Genomic DNA, 26,706 nt, shown 5'->3' with positions numbered 1-26,706 from the left:
CACACAAACACAAGGGGGGGGGGGGGGGGGGGGAACGAAACCTTGCAATATCAACAGGTTTGCATTGCACATCAACATTTGTGTAATATATGCAGCGCTAATGAATAAAGGATTTGCTTACCCAATATCAAGACATTATAGAGTGGTTGGCTAGTGATACTGTGAGGAACTACTCCAGAAACAGTAAACCAATGCCAGGAAATTGCTAAATGTGCAAGAGGAGCTTATTACTTTGATTCATGGGACTTGTAGTAATAATGCTAATGTGGGCTACTAAAACCTAATTCAACACATTTTTTCCCGATACCTTTGCTGCCTCATTCATCAGAGAGCTTTGACATCAAAGTATTCCCCAGGCTCCTTCCTGAGGTTGATCAATCAAAGACATAAGCATTCATCATTTGGACTAAAAATAGCTCCCCATAAGATCAATCGATCGGGTCTGTCCCCTGCTAGTATATGGACCTGCTGAACCCAATCCTGTGTATGGGTGTGCGACAGAGAGAATTAGAGAGAGAGAGTGTGTGTGTATGTGTGTGTGTGTAAGATAGAGAGCATGGGAGAATGAGAGAGAAAATGTGTGTTACGAAGAGAGAGAAAGAGATTTGTGCTCGCGTGTCTGTCCACACTGTCAGCTGAGCCAAGTGCTGAAATGTCAGCCATTGGTGCAAGCCTCAACATGTCCTGTTAAGTTACTGTCTCAAGCTGGCGCTACAGGCGTCAAACCCACATTTTTGGCATGTGGAGTTATTAATAGTAGTCGGAGGGAAGGGGAAGGGGGTGGTGTGTTTGTGTGTGGGTGGGTGGGGGATGGGAGGGGCAAGCTGTGTTATCATCATAGGCCTCAGGACATCTTTGGCTTTTGTTCATAAAACATGGTTTGGTCACAGCTCACTTGTCATTGAACTGCCTTGAGACCAGAAACATATGTAAATCCTTCAACTTCAATCCTTCCAAAACTGTATCCGTGCTTGATTGAGTTTGCCTTGCACATGTACACCCGTCAAGTTCTCCCAAAAGTGTAAATTCTGCCCACATGGCACTCCAGGCTGGAGCTAATCAAACGCGCAAAGTACTCCAAAGGATTTTGTAGTATTTCCCCCGAGCATAATGGCAAACGTACACTTACAACCCGTGAAAAGAAAGTGTTGATTGGCTACGTGGATTTCCCCTAACTCCATTGTTGAACAGAGATGAAAGCGACCACACACGACTGTTTGGATCGATGATGGAGCGTCCACTCAACTACGCGTATTCTCAAGCAATAACATCGACATCCGTATTATCAACCCAAGAATACCCGTGGTCGAGATGGGAGCACGGTGCAGCCTCTTCCCCTGATCGTTCATCCCTCTCTCGCTCCATTCTCACTCTCCGTTCATCCCGCTCGTGTGATGGAGACAGGGGAAGAGGAGTGTGGTGGGAAGTATAGGAGACATACTGTAAGAGAAATCCCATTGGAGAACACACATACACCCCCTGGTTTTAGCTAGGCAGTCCTGTACTGCTGTTGGAGTGCACCCACATTTGAGGCCAGTTCAGTTTTGACTTCTGGTTTTCCGAGATGAAAAGAACGTGACAGAACATTCTAGAACATTCTGCAATTTGAAAAGCATAAGAAGAGGAGTATCTCTGAATCATTTAAAGAGCTCGTCAAGTGTTCAGCATTCACTGGAGCGGCCTGAGTGCGTGAGGACTAAGCGAGACAATATCAGCTTGCTTCATTTCATAAACATCTATTTACATATACAGTTCGTGCCTCCACATGTACACACACAAACTAGGCGCGAATCGATAGAATCGAGAAGTATTCCGCCCCCATTCCTCTCAGCTCCCCTGCCCCTGCATCAAACAAACATTTAACTAACCACTAAGGGAGAGGAGAAGGCCTGGTGCACCAATTACCAAATGGATGTCAGTGTGTATTACACAATACTGAGGGGAGCCCAATTATCAAACAGATGTTTTGTTTCCCTCCTCCTGCCTCCCTCTCTCCTTTATTTATATCTCTTTGTCTCTTACCCTCTCTCTCTCTACCTCCATTTAGGTTCTCTCTTAGGTATCTCTTTCTTGCCTGGTCTGTTTGTATATCAACCACTGTCTTTCTCTCTCTCTTTCTCTCTCTCGCTGCCTGTTCCATTGAGAATAAAACAGTCAGCCTGACTCACCCCATACTCACTTGCCAATTAGGGAGGCAGTGGATGTCAATCAACAGCTGAGAGGGGGAGGGAGGGAGTCGGCGGCACCATGCATCAGCACCACGGACAGCTCCTTATGGAGGACACATGGGCCGGTTTCCAAACATTACACTCAGGTTTCTCTCTCAGTCTCGGTGTGTGTGTGTGTCTCTCTCTCTCTCTCCTTCGTTTGGTCTATAAATCATTTGTTCTGTCCTCTAGCCTTGATCTGTGGCGTGGTATTACGTAACCAAATGTAACCCAAATGACGAGGGGTGCAGAAGCCAGTGAAGCACCCTACGCTAAGTGCTCCGAGACAGAGTAAGCCGTGCCCTGTGAAACCTGCCTCCCCTATCTCTCACTCCCTTCAGGCTCCTCTCTCCGTCGCCAGGAAGTGCTAAAACCAACTAGAACCATCGCCTCAACTATCCTGACACACTCTCGCTCATTACCCAGCCTGCCTCTCTCTCTCTCTCTCGCTACCTCTCCTCTCTCCCCTGTCCGACTGGCCGTGTCTAAGCTGATGATAATGACAGCTCAACCGGACATGTTCTGCTCCTCACACTCTGAACTGTGAGAGAGGACAGGCTAGGTGTCAGGGTGATGCTGGTGTAAAAATACTGGCTGGGATGGATACAGACAGGGAGTCCACACTAGTCTTGCAATGTCTCCCCACTCATCTGGAAATGTTGACGTTCCGAACACTGCTGTTCATCTGGTAATCCTGCTCTATGGTGGTTTGTGCAGCGGATGTGTGGAGTACGACTGGAGTATGAAATGTAGGATTGTTGGAAAATATGTAAAGGTAACTGTTGTATCCTACTTGAGAGACTCCTTGTTGGTGATAAAAGGTCTGACTCAATCTAATTATTTTATTTGAAGTTCCTCAGTAATAAATAACCGATTTCACGAATGCGGCCTCTTGTTCTGTAACCATATTGCCTCACTCCAGGGATGAAATGATGGCTAATGCTGGACACTGGCCTCCTGCATCGCTGCTTAATTACTCGTGAGTAAAACGCTGCTGTGATGATGTTTATGCTTTTGCCAGCAGCAGCAAAATCTTTCCAAGCATTGTGTGTGACAGGATCTAGGATTCCCTGCGTCTTGAGTCATTTGTAAAACAAATAGCTTTGTGAAAAACACTCAACGAAATGTGCCCGACAAACAAAATTCAGCCACACTTCCTCAAAGTTTTAAGGCATCCTTTTCAATGGATAAACGGGTTCACTCGCAGCCAGTTACTTTATACTCTTTCCCTATTCAGGTGTGGGCCTGAATGCATATAGTTGACCCACTATCCCAAATACCAGAGACCCCCCTGACCTCTGTAAATTGCAGATAGCCAGCACCTGTCTTGTACGTGACATGATTGGGTATTAAGCTTTCTTTGTTTGTAATTACATCCGGTTCCCCCGACAAGAAGAACCCAGTTCAGTTCTGTCCACCCCCCTCCTTTTCAGTGGTAAACGTGAATTGAATCTCTCATTCGTCTTCAATGTTTCATCCTCTTAATTAATTGTCCCTTTACGAATGTGAAAGGGACAAGGGTCTTTATCCTTTCGAGGATAAATACGTTGAAATAATGGAGAATTCAGGAGTGCTGGAGCCTTTCTTTACAGTTTAACAGACAGTTGATAGAGATGTACAGTACTTGGACGGGACCACGCATGTTTTGTTATGCATTCATACAGCACGCAATATTAACTTAGCATCAGTCCCACCGGAATTAACAATAGGTTAGGTGTGTCGTGAAGACAAACACGGATGTATTTACTTAAGGAATAAGACTAAAAAGACACACAACCTAACATACTAGGCTTTATGTAAGCGTGTTTTTCTTCCCAGTAAAATTATTTGAATGAGCTGCGGTTCGTGGTTAATTCTACACAATATCCCTTACGTTTGACATAAAATGTTGATAGAACTCACCCGTTTCTCCACTTCCACCTTTGTTCAGGTTTCTCGAGCAAGTCCATGCCTCACTGTACCCACGCTGATTGTAAAAAAATATCGCTGGGAAACGCCCCCAATTCCTTTCTCTTTCGCGCTCTCCTGGTTTTTATTCAACCACTCCTTTTTCTCCGTATGAGAGACGGATGTAAAGGCGCTACAGCATCTTCCTTGCTTCTGAACTGCAACCTCTCACCTCTCCTCCGACCCCCCTTCCCCATCCCTCCATCCCGAAGGAGCACGCCCTCTCGCTCGAGCTTCACAAACGCTCCTATTGAGAGATGACATAAAGGCGCAGTGCATTGACATCTGGAGGGGAAATACAGCAATTCTCAAGAGTGGGTTTACGGCTATAGCGTTTTTGGGTGTAATGTCAAGGACAGTATAGCAGGACCAAACGGAGACATTTTGTGCCTTATTGCTTCAGGTGGGTTGAAAAATAGGCTCGGCTAAATTCTTTGAACGAACACGCGTTTGAAGAACACCGATAAGTCATAACCCGTCAGCTTTATTGTTGAGTAAGTTATTATGAACTGCAAGCATTGCTTCTGTTTCATATGGGCAGGTAAAGAATGGGCAGGTAATGAAGAAGGGAAAGAGAATACGAGGGAGCTTGGAGGGGAAAAGAGAGAGAAAAAGAGAGCGAGTGTGTGTGTTCTTAATCCTGTTCCTCAAGGGATCCCTAGCCGGCCTTTGGCCATCTTTAACAGACATTCTGGATGGGATTGCCTGTAAGTCACCCCTTAATCCTCTGCTCATCTGGTGGTCTACAGAAGCCCCTAAAACTGAGCCCCTCCAGCCTTCTATCTTCTCCCCCCTCCCCTCTCTTTCTCACCCACATGCAAATACACACAAACACACACGTACACACTGTTAATGGCTCCATAATTGTCAGAGGCAGACTATTCACCGTAATCAGGAGACTGCAGCAAGGCAAAGACCAATATTTATAATTTACTATGACAGATAGTAAATTTTTATTACCCAGGGGCGGGTGGTTTGTATTGGGATGTGATAAACCACACACAGACACAGTTACACACACACACACTCATTAGTGAAACCCTGCATGCAGATGCACGCACACCCCCACACACACAGCTGGACTGGGTGGTCCAGACATATCGTGCACTCAGGATCATGGGCATTATGCCAGACAGACGGAGTTTGAGTCACAGGGCAGAGATCACTACTACACTCACATCTACACACACATACAGACATACAGACACACATCCACACACACAGACACACATGATAAGTGGACATGACTGGGGGGAGGTGTGGGATGGTTAGGCAGGGCCCCAGAGGCAGCGTGGAGGTTGTCCCGCAGGTAATCCAGGAAACGCCAGAACAGGAACTGGGGAGACACATTGCTAAAATGCTTTGTCACCCTCAACAACTTATCGCTGTGGAGAAAAACAATGATTTTCATCCAGTCAATGCCATTTTGTGTCACTTTTCGTTGTCATGTGGAGGGGGCCACGGTTGAAATGGGGAGACGGTGGAGAGAGAGGAATAGAGGAGGGGCCTAGACAGAGCAGCCTAGAAGGATGGAGCGACAATGGCAGAGAGAGAATGAGTGAGTGTGAAGCAGCGGTCGAGGAGAGGGAGTGGCTGTGGCTGAGAGACATCGATAGAGAATGAGTTGAGAGAGAGAGAGGGAAACATACACTGGGAGAGAAAGAGGTGGGGGACAGAAAGAGAGAGAGAAGCAGGTGCATTACTAATGGCTTTTTAAAAAGGTTACAGCATGGTGCTCCTCTTTTCTAATAGGGCTCCGGCTGTGCTTGAGAGGCAATTTCCGGAAAAGATAATGCTGCTGAGAGAGTGCTGAGTTCTCAGTGTGTGTGGTGCGCATGTGTGTGTGTGTGTGTGAGAGAGGTAGGAAATGTTGTGTTCTCGTCTGTATTTGAAGATTTTTCTTTTCTTTTTAGAAGCCTGATTGTTTGCATCAGTTCAGTGCATGGCTGATTCTCACAAGGAAAACATTTCATACTTCACATTGTTTGAGCAAAGCAATAATTCTTCCCAAAGGCACTTTTCTCAAGGCTAACAAACATGCCACCGTGAAGTGTTGGAGGAGTATTACACTTCAACATGCTAGTCAAAAACAATACAATCAATGAGTTCACTCAGTGTTTGTCCACATATATACAACTCTTTTTTATACCTCAAACAGTTTTTTTGGACATTTGTTGGAAACCCTCAGAAACAAGCTGTGTCCATAGAAGTATACTTGTGTGCCACTAGGGGGTAGCACTTACCCACAAGTATCAGAATCAGCTTTATTCACCGAGTAAGTTTACACAAACATGGAATTTATTGTGGCAGGAAGGTGGATACGATAAACATATAAGAATCTTAAATATAAAAAAGATGAAAATATACAACAGTCTAAATAATTGTTAACGATACTATACAATGTAAAATATGCACCTTCCTGCCACAGTAAATTCCTTGTTTGTGCAAACTTACTTGGCGAATAAAGCCGTTACTGATTTAGATCAAATATGAAATTAAAAGAGAAAAAAAATAATAGCGATATGAATTGTGTGCAACATGCAATTAAATGACAGATGGACTTTATAAATGTGTTAGTGACAGTTTGGAGTCCTTAGGCCTTGTTGATGAGGACAGCTGCGTATTGAAAGAAACTGGTCTTAAGGCGTGAGGTTCTGGTCCTGATGGAGCGCAGTGGCTGGAGCAGTGTGTGTCCAGGATGGAAGGGGTCGGCCACAATCTGTCCTGCTCGCCTCAGGGACCGACAGGAGAAGTATCCTATACTGGGTAAGTAAATTCACAATCATCGCAAAAGTAATTTAGGTAATACCCGTGCCATCATTGTATTCACTAGTGCACGGTGCCCATGATTAAAGTATCAGTGAAACACAAATACAGATGACTTGGAATACCAGCAGAGATCCGGCCATGCAGAGAGAGCTGCAAGAGCTTAGGGAGAGAGAGACCACCAGAGAGACCAGCAGAAGAAAGTCTGGGTGGAGAGGGAGACGCTTTAGAAGGAGGAGATGGAAGGAAAGGTGAAGGAGCTGGAAAACCTGGTGGAGGATCTGAGGCAAAACATCAAAGAGCTCCAAAGAAAAAAATCTTTCTTTAACCAACTGGATTGAGAAATTCCAGCGGGTGAAAACCAGGAAAAAGGCTGAGATTAAGAATTCTAAAATGGAGGTATGTCAATGCTATTCTCTCAGCACATTCTGTTAGATTGACTTGGCCTTTTTACACATGCAGGTGCAGACACTCAGGGAAGCAGCATGTGATCGAGGGACTGAGATCCAAAACAAGGATCAAGTTCACACAAAGATGCTGAGGAACATCGAACACTCTAGAATGTGTTGCCTTTGTCGCTAGATTGAGCGACTTTCTACCTTCCCTAGCGACAAAAGAATCCCATCTAGTGATTAGCAACGAATCTGACCGATTTCTGCTACTTTGGCAAGCTCAGTTTTTGTTGTTGAGCAGCAAGCAAAACAATTGAAATGAGATGACCTTTTCTTGTAACCTGATTAAAAAAAAATCCACTGCAGACTACATCCCCTGAGAAGTTCAATCCACTGCATGATTTATTTTTGCATTACTTACTTTACACTTAGAATCCCTTACATGAGTTGTTTGTGAGTATCTGGTGATCATGGCACCATTAGGGGTAATATTATATGAACGTAAATATATTATAAAGCAAACAATAATTATAGGAAATGTTTATTTTATAAGCCTATGTAACATACAGGTGGGTGACTGTCACAAGACTTTATTGAATTGGATGAATTCCAGGGTAGGATACACACAAGGGTTTGGGCGGCAAACTGTTTTTTGGAAATGTCAAAATGCTTATCCAAACAACATTCAAGTTAGCCTCTGCATGTGGCTTTCTCCCCTCTCCATCTCCCGTTTGTTGTCTAGCCTGCTGCATCTATATTTCTTCTGTCGTGTGCACTGTCGTGTTTTCCATCTTTGATTGTCTTTTCCCCTCCGTTTCTTACAAACTTGTAGCAGCCTCTCAATATCCTTCCTCATCTCTTCGATCTGTGTCTGCGTTGGTTCTAAAACCTTTCTCTGTCACTATCGGTCTCTCCGCCTCTCGTTTAGGCTTTGCAGCTGCTTCAGACTTCCCTCAAGTGATCGATTTTCCTCAGCATCTTTGTGTGAACTTGATCCATGTCTCTCAATCACATGCTGCTTCCCTGACTGTCAGCACAATGTGTAAAAAGTCAATGAAACACTATACACAAGGTGGCCTATGCTGTCCTCTATAAACATTGAACTCACATTCATTTTTTGTTCGATCTCTTTTTGTCTCTGCTCCTCTTTCTTATTTTTACTTTGGAGCTTTTCAATGTTTTGCCTCAGATCCTCCACAACAAACAAACCTTGTTCTCCATTTAAACTTGGGTACTAGATAATTTGGCCTTCTTAATGATTTTAACTGCTTATAACCTTTATTTTCCTTCTTTCTTTCTGTACTATCACGAACGTGCTCAGTCAGCAAATTGTACGTCTGATGCAATGCATCACCAATGCATGATCAATGTCTTGGTCAGCTGTACCGTACAAACCTAGCTAGCTCTAGCAGTAACTAACGCTAAAACTAACTTTTAACTACAATATAATCTAAAATCAACTACACTAAAAACACTAATAGAAAACGATTGATTTAACTACATATACAAAACACTACTGTAATATGAAACTATTCTAAGTTACACAAAAAATGCAAAAACAAGCTATATCTGAACACCATCTCTAAATAACAACTATCAAAAACAATTACTATATAAAAGATTAAATAATGACTGTAATAAAACTAAAAAATACTATTTCCAACTTTAATCTCTAGCTACTCTACGTCTTTAGCCTGACGTTGTCATACTCATAATTCTAGTCAGAATATGAATCTGATACCGCTCCGTTGGGCTGTGAGTATGGGGCGTGTTTCAACCGAACCCGGAAAAAAATGCCTCTTTGCTCAATTGGATAGACCTACAACCAATCAGAGCAAAGTAGTATGTGACGAATCCCGTGGGAAAGACGGCAAAAACATTTTCAATCGACAAATGCCTTGATCGCGTTCCTCTGTTCCTCTTTAAAATATGAATGCGCTGACGATGTCTTCTAAAACAAACTCAATGGCAGAATCTACACATCTCAGCTCTCCAGCGGCAGCCATGTTTGTTGAAAACTAATTCAACCCATATGGCAATAGGTTTGCAAAGGAAGAGCTGTCTCCTGAAATGTAACTCTTGGAACAATCACCTTGTAATGCCATTTACCACTTTCATAATGGACTGGAGCAGATATTTACATTGTGTGTGATTCTACAGTGAAAGCTTTGGTTTGCAATTCATAATTGTTTTTTTTAAACTCTGTCAAATGACTGTCAATGTTTCACCCATGCCAGTCTAATAGTTTTGACTCTGCCTCAGAAACACACCAGACTGCCAACGACTCCTGTGTTGTTCGTTTGTTTCTAACCCAAACTCCTTCCGTTTACCCATTAAACCTTGACAACGTATTTTTCAAATTAAAAGGCTATACAAAGGCCACTAACAAAACACAGCAATAAAAGCAAGCAAATAAAAGTCACAATAATATCAACCTCTCTTGAGGTCCTTTCCACCCAGACTTTCTTCTGCTGCTCTCTCTGGTGGTCTCTCTCCCTCAGCTCTCTCTGCACGGCCTCCTGCCTCATCTTTGCTGGTCTAGGTGGACTGGCATTGTTGGTGGTGACAGAATGAAGGTTTTAAATGGTAAAATAAGGAAGACTTCATGCTCCTGTTGGCCTGGAGGCTGAATGAGAACCATTACAATGTTCAATATCCTTGTAGTTCACTCTACATGTTAAGCAATCCTTCCCAACATTTAGCCAGGGACGTAGCTAGGAATCCTGGGTCCGTGACAAAGTATATCCTCCGAGTTTAATCGATCTACGTCGGTTACACATGCATGCTGTGCATGTTTCATAACGTATCCAGTATTTCATAACTGAATGTTTTTAGTTGAAACTCCACTTGAACTTTCTGAGTTTCAGAAAACGTGAGAAGTGCTAACTAGTAACGTGCGTGCCTGCAACTACAGTGCTACATTATGATAGCTTCCTACCAGTGTACTCTTGCGGCTCACCTCTCAAATCTTTTTCTGTTGTGGTGAAAACATTTGTTAAGAGAAATTTCCCAGCATTGACTCATTTTTTTCTGTCCTTTTTCTTCTTTTTTTGCACCTGATTGATGTTGTGACCACATTTACCTGCACTCGGCGTTGCTAACGTTATCCAACTGTCACACTGAATCGCACTGCACAATACTTGGGAATACACCACTGTGGAGACTAGCAGCACAGAAATACACTGCACTGTTGTCTAAAGTTTCTGGCATTTTCCCCAGATACTCCAGTTCTCTGGTGTTGGATTGCTTGTACCAGTAATGATTGTAACTCTGGATGTCATGTCTGCAACTCAGCTCAGCAGAATCTCCGAGGTTCTTAACCCTTTGATACCCAAGCAATGCTAACCCTTTCTAATGCTCATCATGGGTCTAAAATAACCCACATTAATTTCCTATGATATTTAATGTATGGCTGAGTGTTTCTTTGCTAAATCTTTTGAAATCAATTTATTTCATTATTTAATATTCTAATTATTTATTAAGTGTTTACTTAGAGACGAAGAGCTGCAGCAGCAAAAGGGAAAGATTGGAGAAGCATCGACAAACAGGAATTCTTGGCCTCTTTCAGTTTGACCTTCCTTGCAGGGGAGGTGAAGAGGATTTGGCCTTGCGCGAGCGTTTTTGGATCCAATTGCAAAATCCAATGTATAAAGCCACCAAGAGGCTAAAGAGATATTGTCCGGGTTTCCCAGATTCGTTAAGAAGCTCTTAACGCTAAGAGCTTCTTAGGAACGTTCTAAGAGCGCTCCTAAGCTCTTAGCGTTAACAGCTTCTTAACGAATCTGGGAAACCCGGCCATTATGATTTTACAAGCGTAATACTTTTGAGACAAGAGAACAAGGGCTTCGTGACAAGAAACAGGTCACATAGCAGCATTCAGGTATGTGTATGACTGTTTCCTGGCTAATTGCAGAAGACGGTTCATTCCCGGTAACTTTGTCAGCAGAGATGAGCGGTGTGTGCCATACATGCCCAGCAAGCCTGCAAAATGTGGAATTAAAATCTTCTGGATGTGCGATGTGCGATGTGAGGGTCCCATACGTGGTAGACTGGGTGGTCTACACCTCTTCACCAGTGTCCCTCTGACTGAGAAGCTTCTTGAGACAAAACTTGTCCCTTGTGGGGACTCTTCGCCAGAACAAGCTGAACATAGGAGTCACAAAGGCATCCAAATCAAAGGAGATGCATAGTTGAGAATTTTTCCATGGTCATGTTGCCATTCAATTTGGATTCAATGGCAATATGACCATGGTGAGGTATGTGCGGAAGAAGGGAAAGGCTGTTGTCCTTCTGAGCACCATGCATGATGACAAAGCAGCGGATGACAACAATGTTGTGATCCAGTACTGTAACATAAGAAAAGCAGGAGTGGACACAATGGATCAGATAGTTCGCACCTACTCATGTAAGTGGAAAACACAGAGGTGTCTGGCACAAAAAACATCGTTTTTTTTACATTACTTTGAAAATGTAAATGTTTTCATCCCAACAGTAGGGGGTGCAAATGCACCCCATGCACCCGCGGTAAAATCGCTTATGGATGTGATTGTAACTCTGGATGTCCTGTCTGCAACTGGGAGAATCTCCCAGGTTCTTAAAAAGGCGGGAGGACTCTCGTAAACTTGGTCAATGAGAGACAAACCTCCAGAAGTGGGGTGGAAATATATATTTTATATATATATATAACCTTTCCCTCTGTGTGCATTTCATCACTGTACATCTCTCTTTCTTCCCCTCTCTTGATCATTAGGTAAGGGTCATGGACTTGTTTTGGCCACTAGAGGTGGCAAGGAGATTGTTCGTTTCTTCATCTGTTATGATGTCATATTGTTTTCAGCTGTGACTTGTTTCCTGCTCCCTGCATGTGAACTTAAGTCACCATGTTCTTCAGCTCTTTGCTTTAGTGTTTCAAATGCCAGAACCAGCCTTGGTTGGTTCTGGCAATTAGGAAGTTTGTCTTGAGACCTTGTGTTGGGGTTTTCTGTATTTTGTTTTGGACCTGTACTGTTGGGAGGTACTTTTGGGAACTCTTGACATTTCCTTTAGTTTTACCTCTTATTGGAATGTTCTGGATTTATCTTCTAGGTTGATTTTGGCATCTTTGGATTTACCTGGTTAATGTACCTTTCCCTGCGCAGCATCACAGGCAGGTGGATAAGGGAAGGGACCAGGAACTAGCTGTTGTCCGTCAGGGAGACCGATGTCCACTTGAACCTTGAGCACCTTGTACAAACTTCGACCAACTGGCTTCAGTAAACACAAACTCCCTCACATGTGGGCAGACCTCACCCCAACTCCCTCACATGTGGGCAGACCTCACCCCAACTCCCTCACATGTGGGCAGACCTCAGCCCAACTCCCTCACATGTGAGCAGACCTCACCCCAACTCCCTCACATGTGGGCAGACCTCACCCCAACTCCCTCACATGTGAGCAGACCTCACCCCAACTCCCTCACATGTGAGCAGACCTCACCCCAACTCCCTCACATGTGAGCAGACCTCACCCCAACTCCCTCACATGTGGACAGACCTCACCCCAACTCCCTCACATGTGGGAAGACCTCACCCCAACTCCCTCACATGTGAGCAGACCTCACCCCAACTCCCTCACATGTGAGCAGACCTCACCCCAACTCCCTCACATGTGAGCAGACCTCACCCCAACTCCCTCACATGTGGGCAGACCTCACCCCAACTCCCTCACATGTGAGCAGACCTCACCCCAACTCCCTCACATGTGGGCAGACCTCACCCCAACTCCCTCTCTCCTTTCGTAGCACAGTTCATTTCTGATGAAATAGTTCTCAGCATCGTCTCCTGTGTGTGTTACATCCGACTCAGGGTTTGATGTGTAACACGATACACCAGAGACATCTACCTAACCCTCAGTCGCAGATGCATCATGTACAACTTCCGCTGCAGTCAGATCCTTCACACAAACAAATGTGTTTTTTGAAATAGAAGAAATAAATAGGATTTCTGAAGTCTAACCTTTAGTGCAAGTAATTTGTAAGAATAGATGGCAACTCCAACCATAAAATACATTTACCTTGGACAGCCTTAATTGTCAGGGTCATGGATTTGTTTTTGCCACTAGAGTCAGGTGGCTGAGCGGTTAAGGAATCGGGCTAGTAATCAGACGGTTGCTGGTTCGATCCCTGGCTCTGCAAAACGATGTTGTGTCCTTGGGCAAGGCACTTCACCCTACTTGCCTTAGGGGAATGTCCCTGTACTTACTGTAAGTCGCTCTGGATAAGAGTGTCTGCTAAATGTAAATGTAGAGGTCCCTGATTGTTAGTTTCTTCATCTGTTATGATGTCATATTGTTTTCAGCAGTGCCTTGTTTCCTGCTCCCTGCATGTGAACTTCAGTCACCATGTTCTTCAGTTCTTTGCTTTAGTGTTTCAAGTGCCAGGACCAGCCTTGGTTGGTTGTTCTTTCAGAGCCAATTAGGAAGTACTTTGTTTTGAGACTTTCTTTTCTGTATTTTGCCTTGGACCTTTTTTAGTTGCCTTTTGGAATTGGACTGTTGGGATTTACGTTTGGGAACTGTTGTCATTCCCCTTCGTGTTTTGCCTCTTATTGGAACATTCTGGATTGATCATTTTCCTCATTAAAGACTTGAAGAGATTCCCATTCCAAAAAGTCAAAAAGAGAATGTTAAAAGCTTGTATGGCAAAGACAATTTATTTCTCTTATCTGACAAAGCTATACAAAACAGAGGACACGTTACATAAAAACGTTTATCAAATGGACAATAACGGTCTAGTCTCTTTTCTGTTTCAAAACATGTTGTGATGCTGTGTTGAGCACCTACTGACAGTAACTGTCTGGACTCCTTTATGGGGGCTCTTAAGTTATTATGTCATGAGTTGAGGACCAATGAATTTAAAACCCATGCACACACACACTTTACAACCACACACACACACCTCACACATTTACCAATCTGAATCCAAATATTGAAAGAATTTCTTCTCATTTCAGCAACTTCTGTACCCATCACCAAGCCCTGTAATGTTACCATGAGCCAGAGTGAAGATAAATCATTGAACTGACTAACACAGTCTGGCTGTGTTAGTGTTGTCAGTCTTTTAAAGAACACCCTGTATCCTCTGACCGCTACATTCCTGCTGGTGTGAAATGTTTGCTACTTCCTGTTCTTACATGGCCCATGTCAGGTCGTTTGACTCCCCTTAACTTCGAGGAACGTATTGAACACAAAATAATACCTATTGTGTTTACTGTACAGCAGAAAAATCATCACACCCAGTGTTGGCTGACTAGGGAGTGAATGGGAGGATGAATGAGAGGATGAAAGGAAGGCGATGAAGGGAGAGATGGGAGGATGGTGGAAGGATGAACCTAAAGGAAGGAGTGGAGAGAAAGCACAGCACAGAAAAGAGGAGCACAGTTTAATATCAGCCAATGGGAAAGAGGGGGAGGAGGAGAAGGCAGGGTAGGGGCACAGGGAGGAGAAGTGTGGGGAGGAGGGAGACTTTAGTGCAAACAGAACACCAGCACAACTGCCATAACAAGTGAAAGAACAAGTATGGTTGGCCACACTGACAAACATCACCAAAACACAAATGTCCGGATATAAAGAGCCACACATTTAGGCCTACATTAAAAAAAAATCATAAACTTGACCAAAAGATGTTCTCAAAATGATCTCAAAAAGATCACAGAAGGTCGAATATACTGTATGTTTCACCAAATTATACCATGGTGAAAACTTCAAAAGATCACTTGACTTTTGACCTTGTGTAATTTCAGTCTCACCTCAGAGTCAGGGAATTGGTGTCCTTTCCCCAATAATCACAAAACAAAGGGTTCCTTAGAAAGTAATGGGAGCGGCCCATGACAGCAATAATGTGAAGGTGGGGAATTGTCCTCTTTCGCACCAATACAAAGAAAACAACAAAATAAAAAATCTCTACAGCACAGTAATACACAACGCACGCTAATACGCATCCAACATTTACAAAGGTGCTTCCACTCAGGTAGTCTGTGTTTGTATTATTTTGTCTTCGTTTTTTTTCCTGAGTTACACAAACAGGTCCTCCAAGCAATTAATCATCGTTGACCAAGTGTCTCATTTGATCATTGTCTTTAAATCACTGTTGACTCATCTCAATAAGAAAAGAAAGTGAGAGTAGACAAAGACAAAAAAGGCAAGGAAAAGTATTGCTTACACAGCTCTCAGAGTCTTTGCCTTAGTGAGTCATTTGCTGTGTTGTTGTGAATAAAAATGACAAAACAGAGAACAGGACAGAAGCAGTTGGGGGGCGGGGCTCCGTCTCCGATTGGCTCTCAAACAGGAACTGAGTGTCTCCGGGTGTCTCCGTGGCGACACTGCTGCTCGGGGTCGACCGCTGGGGGAGCTACACCTGGGTGGAGAATGCTCGTCGGAGAGGGGGCCGTCCCTCGGGGTGGGCGGGGCAGGGGGCGGGGCGCTCGGAGGGCAGGTCTAGACTGCGCTGGTGATGCAGCGCCGCGAGGGGAGGAGCACATCGGGAGGGGCGGGGCACTGGTATGGCTGATGGTCATGTGATCTCAGAGTACGGTAGTCCGGGAACCTGAGGGAGACAAGGGAGGGATGGAAGAGTTAGTGAGGAGGAAATGAAGACGGACAGGGAAGAGTTAATAAAGAAGAAGAACGAAAAAGAAATAGGAGAAGTCTCAGAATAACAGGAATAATAAGGGGCTATTTTAGATTGAAGAAAGAAAGAGGGGGAAAGTCGAAGAAGTAGAGAGCAAGACGGAGGGGGAGTGAGTGAGAGAAAAGATTGGAAACTCTGAGAGAGACGAAAAGAGAATTGGACCAAGCAGAGCGAGAAAAGAAAGAATAGTAAATCAGGAAAAACGATAGAGCTCTCGTTCTCTCTCTTTCTCTCTCACACACACAACCAAGACCAGAGAAAACAAAGTTCTAGAAAAAGCAGCTGTTCCCGTCAATCTCACACAACCTCTCCCCACCCCTTACCTGGGTGCCACTTAACTTTTCGAGTGGACCCTCCACGCGGGGCAAGGTGACCAGGGGCATACCCAGGGGGGGCACAGGTGGCTGGGGGGGCAAGGGGGGCAGTGCCATCTGGGTCTGCTGGAAGTTGTTGATCACACATGTCACCTGAGGGCGAGAGAGAGAGAGGGGAGAGAGAGAGAGAGAACATAATGAAAAAAAGACAGATTGTGTTGGAAGAAATAAGGAAAAAAACACCACACAGCAGCATTCAGTGTTTTATATTCATTTGCCTTCTATGACTTTCTAGTCCATGATTATCTGCTGCACTTACTATATGCAAAATGTGTAATTCGCTTTGGATAAAAGCGTCTGCTAAACTGAAAGTTATTTACCCATCACTTTGACCTTGACTGTCTGATTTCATCATACCACAAGCACGCCGTAAATATAGGACCAGAGAACTACAATACCCAAGGACTACAATTGCCCCATCTCCCCTCACCAGGAAGGCGGCGATGGCTCCTCCGGTCAGGTATCCAGCCAGGACGTCGGCCCAGTGATTTCTGTGCTCCGTCACTCTGACCACGCCCACCAGCACGGCCAGCGACAGCAGGGTCAGACACAAGGTCGGCTTGGTCAAACGTGTCCCCTTAGTTCGGAACACCAGCGTCACGTACATCTGGAACACACATGCACGTACAGTACATACAAACATGAATGCACAAGAATGCTCACAAATATAAATAAGAGCAGAAAACACACACACAACAAACCCCCAAACCCATCTGCAATCACTCCCTAATTACACTGTGTCACATTCAATCCCTTCCCCCTTTGTAAGTTAGTTCCTACCACAGTGTAGACAGCTGAGTAGAGGCTAAGAGCAGCGTCTTTTGAGGGGAAGGATTTGCGGGCGGACACAATCAGGTAGGGGTTTCCTGTGCAGGCGCGACGCTCCGTGATGTACTGCATGGTGGACTGACACCCCAGCGCCGTGTAGTTGGGCCGGCAGGCGGACAGGAAGTGAGGCGTCTGGTTTCCTGTCACCACCTGGCCGGCGTTTGCAAAAATGGTGGTGGTGAAGAGGCCAAAGGAGTAGACACCTGAGAGAGGCGAAGAGAACAAAAGAGAAGATGAGGAGAGGAAAAGGAAAGGAGATAGGAGAGGAGATAGGAGAGGAGGGGGAGAAAGAAGTATAAGAGGAATGACATTGAAAACACCAGGAAAAGTACAGATCTGCTGAAAACAGAATAGGAAAAAAAAGAACGAGGGGTAAGAAAGGAAATCAAAACACACACACGGCATAAAAAAGGAGGAAAGAGTAAGAGGGTAGAAAAGGTGCACCCTTACCTAGGAAGCGGACTATTCTGCGGAGGAGGGGGTTAAAGTAGCAGCAGTCTGCCGTCACAATGGTCTTCTCCTGAGCCCCCTCGGACTTCACAAAGAATATGGTCACCTCACCTATCAGGATCTGTACACCAGGCGAGGAGAGACAGAGGGTGGAGGCACAGAGCCCAAGGATAGAAACCAGTCATGGGTTACCAAATTGTATTCAGTTTCATTCATGTAGCAGTCCCCTTGGAAGACATTTAAGTGGCATAATTCCAGCATATTATTCTCGACGATTCTCTGATACATGAATCACAATCTGGTGCAATTCTGCATTCATACACGGCTGTCAATCAAATCAGGGGGGCAAACTGGCTGTAGGAAAGGTCAAACTGCTCCCACCAACCACTGCAATCATTTCCTGAAACTCCAGTCGTTTCGCCCACCCTTAATCACTGTCCGCACAGTGACGGTCCAGGTCATCAGTACAGCCTATACCGGCCTTCGATACTGACCTGCGCAGCTTAGCAACTCAACCTTGATGATCACAGGAGCTCCCTGACAGACGCACACAAGATGTAGGTTACAGAATCATGCAATATGCATGTCTGGGAGCGTACAGTAGGAGGATGCTGACGGTGGCAGGATACTATTTGTCGCTGATATGCTAACATTTTGCTAGCATCTGGGAACACTGTAGTGCACCAAAACAGCTAGGCATACACGTTAGGGGGAAACATGTACATGGGAAGAGAATACTTAAGAATGGGTGCTGTATTTTTTCAGGCTCTACAAAACATTTCGGGTGTTTCTTGCGTGATTTGTGGATTGGAAAATAGGCCTGCCTGTTAGTACTGGATGCTATCATTTGACCACCTAGGGACGTCAAAGGCAAAACGCATACTTTGCGATCGGCTTGAGAGCCAGAGTCGTGATTTTCTGTGTGTTAGCTCTGAATGCTAATACCCAAGCCATGCCTACGAGGCAGGCAGAGAACCAGAGGAGAGGAGACAGCCCAGGCCTGGGAGAGAGAGTTAGTCATAGCTACAGCCCAGAAACGACAGAAGGCGTGTATAAAAAAGCAAGGCAAGGGGGTCAACATTGGGCCTACATGGACTTTATGGAGGTCATGACCCGTAAACCATTGTAGATTTGCAGCCAATCTGGGCAAGACGCCAAGGTCGTGTCTGAGGTTCCTGACTGGCAACATGGATGATTCAACAGTTACAAAGGCACAGCAGGCGGGTAATTACTCACAGAGAACACAAAATATTAAATATAGTTTGCCTTGATGATGCAATTCAATTCTGTGCAATGTGCTGTGCACGCAGCTTTGTCTTATACAACATAGTTCTATAATCTCGAAGAACGTTCTTGCAGCCCTTTCACTACATGCACTACTATATTGGAAATTCCAAGAGGAGATTCATAAAAAACGATGCCCTTCTCTTCTATTTCATCCGGAGGATGTGAGCTGTCAGTGTCAACTGATGAACGTACGCTGTAGTGCGTGGACTGTGGAAAGCAGTCGGTTTTAACGTGTTGTCTCTAGCTCATTCGGTTCTCGTCTTGTCGCTGACAGGAGCATGACTGAATCTGTCTGACAGCGTTTCTCATCCCATCCCACTCGACACTCCAACAGGGATCATCAACCCTCAAATCAAGGCAACTCAAGGGTACACTGTATGAGATTTTGCTTTGAGTTTGCCAGGGCGTTGAATGAGAAGACATCCTGTTCAATCAAGCCCACCTCTTACAGGGAGATCGAAACAAACACACCTGAACCAACACTGTGTACGGATTGTAGCATGCTGTCAGGCCTCGTTGGTTTACACGAGTAAATGAAGTCAAACCTGGCAACGCTGATGGACTCAAAATGGAGGCCCAAACGTACCATTAGTGGTGTACAGTGAAAATGGCTGTGGTTCAACATTTGCCAAGTGACTGAGCATTCACATCGTTGGGGTGTTAGTGATGTGTGAGTAGCTTTTAACAAGACGGACAAGGAACCATGCATGTTCGACGGTACTTTAAAGAGGGCTACGACAAGGATTCATTATTCAGCTGAAACCCTCAACACAATTTATGCAAGCTTCTACATTATTGAAATGGACGCATGCACATTTTCAGATACACACACCTCTTTCACTATGATTCTTTCATGAGAGGGTTTCTTTGCACATTTCCATAATAGAACCCCCGTAACTAATAAACTCCCTTTTCGGGTTGTTAACCTCCACTTCCACCGACGACATTTATCGCAGCTGACCTAGTGACCATCAGCCACAGAAGTGAAGAGAAACCTTTTAAACACAGAGGCACCACAGGAAGACAAACTTAAAAGTTGTGCCTTAGACTCGCTGTGTGGCTCCCGATCGGCACTGACAGCGTTTGATAGCGAAAGATAAAACACAGGAATACTTGGAGGAGATCAAATGATTCATCTAATAGATGTGCCTGACCTGTTCCTGCTGGCTGTCAAAGAGGGAGAGAGAGAGAGAGAGAGAGAGAGAGAGAGAGAGAGAGAGAGAGAGAGAGAGAGAGAGAGAGAGAGAGAGAGAGAGAGAGAGAGAGAATGTGGGAGAAAATGTGGGAGAAAATGTGAGAGATAGCAAGAGAGAGTAGAGTGAAGATAAAAAGAGAGAGAAAGATGATTGCATAGACAGAGCAAAGTTCGGGGGAATTCAAAGAGCCGAGCGAAAAGAGGAAAAAAGGAGAGGGAGAGAGTGAAAGGAGAGGGAGAGAGTGAAAGGAGAGGGAGAGAGTGAAAGGCGGAGAGATAAAGAGGGTGACAACGATGACTGACAATGGCTGTCTTCTTCTCCCTGAGAGGAGATCACTTGCTTCAGCATCCCTTTGATGAGTGTGTGTGCTCAAGGTGTGTGTGTGTGTGTGTGTGTATGTGCGTGTGTATGTGTGCGTATGCATGCATGAGCTGAAATTGTGTGTGCTTGTGTGTGGGTCCTCATTTAGGGTCCGTGCGTTTGGCTGGCATGACTGCTGACAGCTCTGTCAAACCAAACCAGTTAAAGTGTTTAATGAAACAATTTCGTTTCTTTGAACGCAACCTTTACCAACTATTCACAGGTAATAGCCCACTGTACTGTATTGTCTGTGTACATTTCAAGCATAGTGACTGAATGAGGGAAGAGGCCAAGAGAGAAATACTGTCAGATGGAACGTGTTTTCATGTTTGGGTGCTCCATTTAATGGAATAGATTTTGAAGAGAGAGCATGAAACAAAAAAAACATGCATCACAAATTGGTGTGACTTGGCTCAAATTGAATGTGTGTGTGTGTGTGTGTGCACGTGTGTGTGCATGTGTGGGCTTGCAGAAGTGTGTGTGTGTCTGGGGGGTGCCTTTCTGATTGTGTGTGTCAAATATAGCAATAGACACACTGACTACAAGGACAAATACAACGATAGATAGAGGACATGAATGAAATGAGAAAAATCAAACATAAGATAATAAAACTAAGAACAATAGCAGCGTGAACAGAACAATGGGAAAGCAAATGTGTGTGTAATGATGGCTTTTAGAAAGGGCACTCCTGTGTAGCATGACAATCAAGGATGACTGGATGACTGTTAAACTGGAGGCTCAACCAAGCATTACATTCAATTGTAGGAACACACACTCACTAACACCAACCTTTTTTTATGCAAATGACGGAAAATGCCGTAACACAACAATAAAGATTCATCCTTTAAAGTGTCTCAAATTACTGCTTTAAAGTACGATTAGAAGGTCATTCTTAATTGAGTCATCAGGAAATTGAGTCTTCTTCTGTCCAATCACAATGGTTTGTTTGTAGTTCCTGCGATTACGTCATTTTAGATAATATAATTCTAAAAACAAACTGGGACAAACATCCGGCAGTAAATATTTTTAACATCCTTCTTCAAAAGTGCAGCTGTACTTCCTGAATGGATTCAGTTATTCAGAATATTCATTTGCTGTGGAGACACCAAAAATAGAACTACGTGCGTGCTTAATAATTCATATTTAGTTTTGATTTGTAATGTATGAAGGACAAAGTGGAGTGTGTGTGTGTGTTGGGGAGGGAGCTAGGGTTGAGGGAGGGGGGGTCTGTCTGTCTGTCTGGTTGTGCATGCATGTGCCTCATCAAATGTTACAATTCACTAAGCTTGTCATAAGTGCTTTATAATGCTTAGATAAACATCACATGGCGTTTGTTGACATTCCTAACCCTGCGTTCCAGTCACACACACACACACACACATACACACACACACACACATACACACATGCACCAGTTCCAGTAACCATGACAATTTAGCTTCTCTACCCACTCTCTCTCTCTCTCTCTCTCTCCATCCCCCCTCCCTCTCTCTCTCTCTCTCTCTCTCTCTCTCTCTCTCTCTCTCTCTCTCCCTCTCTCTCCATCCCCCCTCCCTCTCTCTCTCCATTCCCCCCCCCCTCTCTCTCTCTCTCCCCCTCTCTCGTCCCTCCTTTATTATCTCGTCCTCTCCTGCTCAGGCTGTCTTCCCGAGCCTTTGTGAAGAATCTGGGTTACCTAAGCATCTCTCCTCAGCTCCATTTCTCCACATCTATTTCCCTCTCTCCTTCCTTCTCTCTTTTTTTTCTTCCCTTTTTCACTTTTTCACTTTTCACTTTTCACTCTCACCAAATCCTGTTTAGGACTCACTATGGTGTTAAGCACGGTGTGTGGTGTACTGTGATACGTCATACGATTCTCCCTCTCTCTCTCTCTCTCTCTCTCTCTCTCTCTCTCTCTCTCTCTCTTTAATCTCTTTGCCTGCTCTCTGTACTACCTCTTCCTCAGCCCTTCTTCTCTGCTTACCTGCTGTTACATTTATTCTGACAGGGAAATCCCAACCTGTCCTCCTCTTCCCTTGTCATGTTTACATTTACATTTAGTCATTTAGCAGATGCTCTTATCCAGAGCGACTTACAGTAAGTACAGGGACATTCCCCCGAGGCAAGTAGGGTGAAGTGCCTTGCCCAAGGACACAACGTCATTTTGCACGGCCGGGAATCGAACTGGCAACCTTCAGATTACTAGCCCGATTCCCTAACCGTTTAGCCGTTTATCTTTGCTCCCTCTCTCTTTTCTCTCGTGGTTTAAGAGAGAACAAGTCCTTCTTTTTTTTCATAACAAGGTAGGCATGTAAAAAAAACGATCTTAAATCCTTAATCTGGGAGCTTGTTGGGATTATTGGGTTATCTGAAGAAACCCAGTTTGGATTTGTCACGTAGGCAGACACAGAGGGTGGAGAAGTAGGTGGGGGCATATCTGGCAATGTTAAAAATGAAATGTACTTCCTCCAACTCTTTTCTGTATGACTGACACTTACATGACTAAAGCCATGTTGATTCTCTCTCTCTCTCTCTCTCTCTCTCTCTCTCTCTCTCTCTCTCTCTCTCTCTCTCTCTCTCTCTCTCTCTCTCTCTCTCTCATTCTCTCTCATCTTTCTTTCTCTGTCCCGCTTTATTCCCTTTCCAAACTCTGTCTCTGTTTCCCACTCTCAAGCCTCCAAAAGGTCTACATCATGCATGTTTCAGAGTACAAGTCCATCGGAAGACAGAGCCTCAGAAAAAACACAAAACAAAAAAATGAGAGAAAGGGAAGGCGTGTGTGTGTGCACATTGCCCAGCTGCCAACATCTCAGTCTCTCTTAGGGTTTATTTCACCTGTCAGCTCTTTATCAGTGACATGTATCTGGGGGAGAAGGGAGGGGACCAGATACTGGTTCCATTGAGAGGGATTGAGGGAAGGGGGACGAATGTCCGCGTATCACAGCAACCCTCCTCCTCTTCTTCTTCTATGGACAGCTCACCCTGTCACAATCGCATCCAGAATTCATCAGTTGTGAGGAGGATGGCTCTTCCGAAGGCCTGACTGACAGAACAAACAAAATGGAGAAATCCGCCGTCTCTCTCTATCTGTTTCTCTCTCACTCTTTCTCTTTCCTTTTCTTTCTCTCTCTGCCTCTCCTTATTCCTCCCCCTGCCTCAATGCCATTCCATGTGCTTCATGCGTGTTTACGTCAGAGTTGTTGAAATAGCGGTTCAGAGAAAATTTACAATAATGAATTAAGGCATGGCTGTCTGTTTGTCTGTCACACTGGCTTTAGGTCTTTGGCTCGCTCTCTATATCTTTTTCTTTCTCTCATACCTCTTCTCTCCTACTCCCCCTCCCAATTTGGCTTCATAGGTTTAGTTTAAGTAGAAGAGGACAGTTCTGCAGGGCATTCAGTGTTAGGTGCATGTGTGCGAGTGTGTGGTTGTGTGTGACCCAGATACAAAGGTGCTAAAATAAACATATTCTTTAAACTCACAGTTCATTTTTTATTTATCTCAATGCTGAAACACCTGCTTTTTACAGCAGTTTGTCTGGCTAACTGCTAGCCAATTAAATGCTTAATTTGGCCTGTATACATTAGCCTGTTTGTAGCCTGTCGGCTAATTTTGCCACACACCTGGGCCACATGCCTCCATTCATCTTATGTTCATTCCTGATTAGCCTATAGGCTAACACACTAAAGACACTGAGCATATGCAATCGGCGTTCAAATGTTAAAGCGGTGATTGCTCTCAACTTAATTCCTCATTGTGTAGGCTCAAGGGTGGCTAGTCATTAGCATGCAGAAACACACACACATACAAACACAGGCTGCCCCTGCACACACCCTGCATTTACACACACACACACTTGTAATTTGCCACCATGCTATCGGAAATGGTTTAAGTAGTGCTTGCGACTGCTCTTTCAACTGCCGTGCTGCTACGTAGATGAGCAATTAGCACAGAGGATGCAGGAGGTTTGGAGGGTCCTGTGGGTTGCAGAAGGCTTTAGAAGGATACCGTTAGCTAGCGGTGGTTATACTGTACAGGCAGTCCTCTGGAGCCCTGTTCTCAGAGTGACTCCTCACCGATGCTCTACCACAAAAACACATTCGTATACACACGCACGCACACACACACAAACACACACACACACACAGTTACATGCACTCAAGCTACAGTACAGGCACACACACTGAACACTGCTGAGAGCTAGAGCCTCCTTCACACAACCACACACTGCTGTAAGGCAGAGTGTCCACCCACACAGAGATAGAGGAGGAGTGTGTGTGTGTATGTATGTGTGGGTGTGGGGGGGCGGGGTCTGTCTGACGAAGAGAGAAAGAGAGACACACACACACACTTGGGTGAAGTGGGAAATGAAGGATGTTTGTAATGTACACACACACACATACACACACACACACACACACTGTGCCGGTCGTTGCAACTTGGACTTGTTGTTTTCACTGTCAACTTATGGCTCCAGTCAGCAGTGGCCCACAGACCTGACCCTGTGCTGGAGTCTAACTGAGTTATTATCACAGTCCAGCACTTCTCTGACACTAGGCTCCCAGCTAGCTGGACCGCTAACCTCAGAATTAGCTTTACAACATACCGGGGGCACTGGATAGGCCTGCTGCAACCTGACGTGACTGGTAGTGTACAGCAAGAAAAAGGGGGACGTTACTTTCTGTCATCCAGAAACACACAAAAACACATTGATCTAGACTAGGAAAACAGAGAAGAGAGGTTTCACGTTCTGGGAACACTGTTATGAACTGGGAGTGTATGCTGTTCATCTGGTGTCGATATTTGGGATAATATGCCAACTAATAATAGTACTCATACACAGGCACATGAGCACTAAATGAAATGAACCATAAATGATGTGCGTATACGGTAGAGACGTCTATTGTCTTCTCCGGCTCGTTGCAAAGTTGAAGTGGGCTGACGCATTGGCTAAAAGATAACAAAACACACAGAACTGCCCCCCCCCCCCCAAAAAAAGCTTCAGCGCACGTCGAAAATGTCATATGCAAACACGTGGACACACACCCACACATCCCTCTCGCACAGATCTCAATCCACAACTACCACGTGAGTAAAGCTGGAGATTTGTATGTGTGTGTGTCCAGTATTCCCGGCTGACAGTACGTGAATGTGTGTGCGCGGGCTCTGTTTGTCAACATGTGCTCGTGTGAGTACACTCTCAGGTGCGTGTGTACATGTAGGCTTGAGAGTGTCTTTATGTATGCCTTTGTGTATGTGTGTGTTTGAGTCATCGCCGACGCTGTCTCTGTGTGTTTATCTGCCTAATGTGTGTTTATCTCTGTGTGTGTGTGTGTGTGCTCTAGAGGTATAATAAGTGAAGTTCTTACCGTAACGGTCGGTATAGCAGTGACCAGTGAGTAGACCAGCACTGGGGGTGCCTTGCTGTCATCCTCTGGTCCTGGGTACGGCTTGGAGAACGTCCTGTCGTAGCAGAAGAACCCCTGGATGTGAACGGGGAACGTGTCCGTGTACTCAAAGTAGTACGCCAGCAGAACCGTTCCTGCCAGGATCACCAGCTGGAAATAGAACATGGTCGTTGCAGATTTTAGGATGATAAAGAAAATCCGCTGGAGTCTGATATTATGTGTGTGTGTGTGTGGTTTAGAGAAGGGTGTTGAAAAAAAATGAGGCAAAAACGAGGGAGGGGAAAAGAGAAAGAGATCCCTTTTGAGCACAGTAACAGAGGCTTCCAGAGTGTGTGAAATGAGTCAAGTGTGCATGGAGAAAGATAGTGAGGGAGAGAGAGACAGAGAGAGAGAGAGAGAGACACAGAGAGACAGAGAGAGAGAGAGAGAGACAGAGAGAGACAGAGAGAGACAGAGAGAGAGACGGAGAGAGAGAGACGGAGAGAGAGAGACGGAGAGAGAGAGAGAGAGAGAGAGAGAGAGAGAGAGAGAGAGAGAGAGAGAGAGAGAGAGAGAGAGAGAGACGAGAGAGAGAGACAAGAGAGAGAGAGAGAGAGACAAGAGAGAGAGATTCCTCCAGCAGTGCTGCCGGAGGAGGAGCGGTAAAGAAACAAACGAAAAGCGATCAAAGATGCTGCTCTACTGTACACAGGAAAGAGGAGAAATGAAGCGAGCGAAAGAAACAAGAGAGACAGAGAGAAAGAGAGAGCGAGAGAGGGAGGGAGGGGGGGAGAGAGGAAGACAGATGGGGAGAGCTTGCACCTAGGCGAGCACCAGTACACATTTGAGAGAGAAGGAGGGAAGGAGG

At 44.9% G+C, this 26,706-nt stretch overlaps 1 protein-coding gene across 2 annotated transcripts; it reads right to left on the bottom strand.

Annotated features, from left to right (window-relative positions):
• Window positions 1-15,784: 15,784 nt before the first annotated feature.
• plppr2b (phospholipid phosphatase related 2b) lies at window positions 15,785-26,024 on the bottom strand. 2 transcript variants are annotated; one of them, XM_067259609.1, is made up of 6 exons: window positions 25,821-26,024; window positions 17,630-17,750; window positions 17,132-17,382; window positions 16,782-16,958; window positions 16,308-16,444; window positions 15,785-15,887 (listed from the first exon to the last, which is right to left on the bottom strand). In XM_067259609.1, exons 1-6 carry the CDS (start codon window positions 26,022-26,024, stop codon window positions 15,785-15,787), a joined length of 993 nt encoding a protein of 330 aa, XP_067115710.1. The 2 variants fall into 2 exon arrangements, with proteins under 2 accessions (XP_067115710.1, XP_067115711.1); XM_067259610.1 differs by having other exon boundaries at window positions 15,785-15,896; window positions 16,317-16,444.
• Between the last annotated feature and the right edge of the window lie 682 nt (window positions 26,025-26,706).

Source organism: Osmerus mordax, chromosome 21 (assembly GCF_038355195.1).
Source record: "Osmerus mordax isolate fOsmMor3 chromosome 21, fOsmMor3.pri, whole genome shotgun sequence".
NCBI classification, from domain to species: Eukaryota; Metazoa; Chordata; class Actinopteri; order Osmeriformes; family Osmeridae; genus Osmerus; species Osmerus mordax.
The sequence above is the reverse complement of the archived record's forward strand: the minus strand, read 5'-3'. Positions and strand labels throughout refer to the sequence as shown.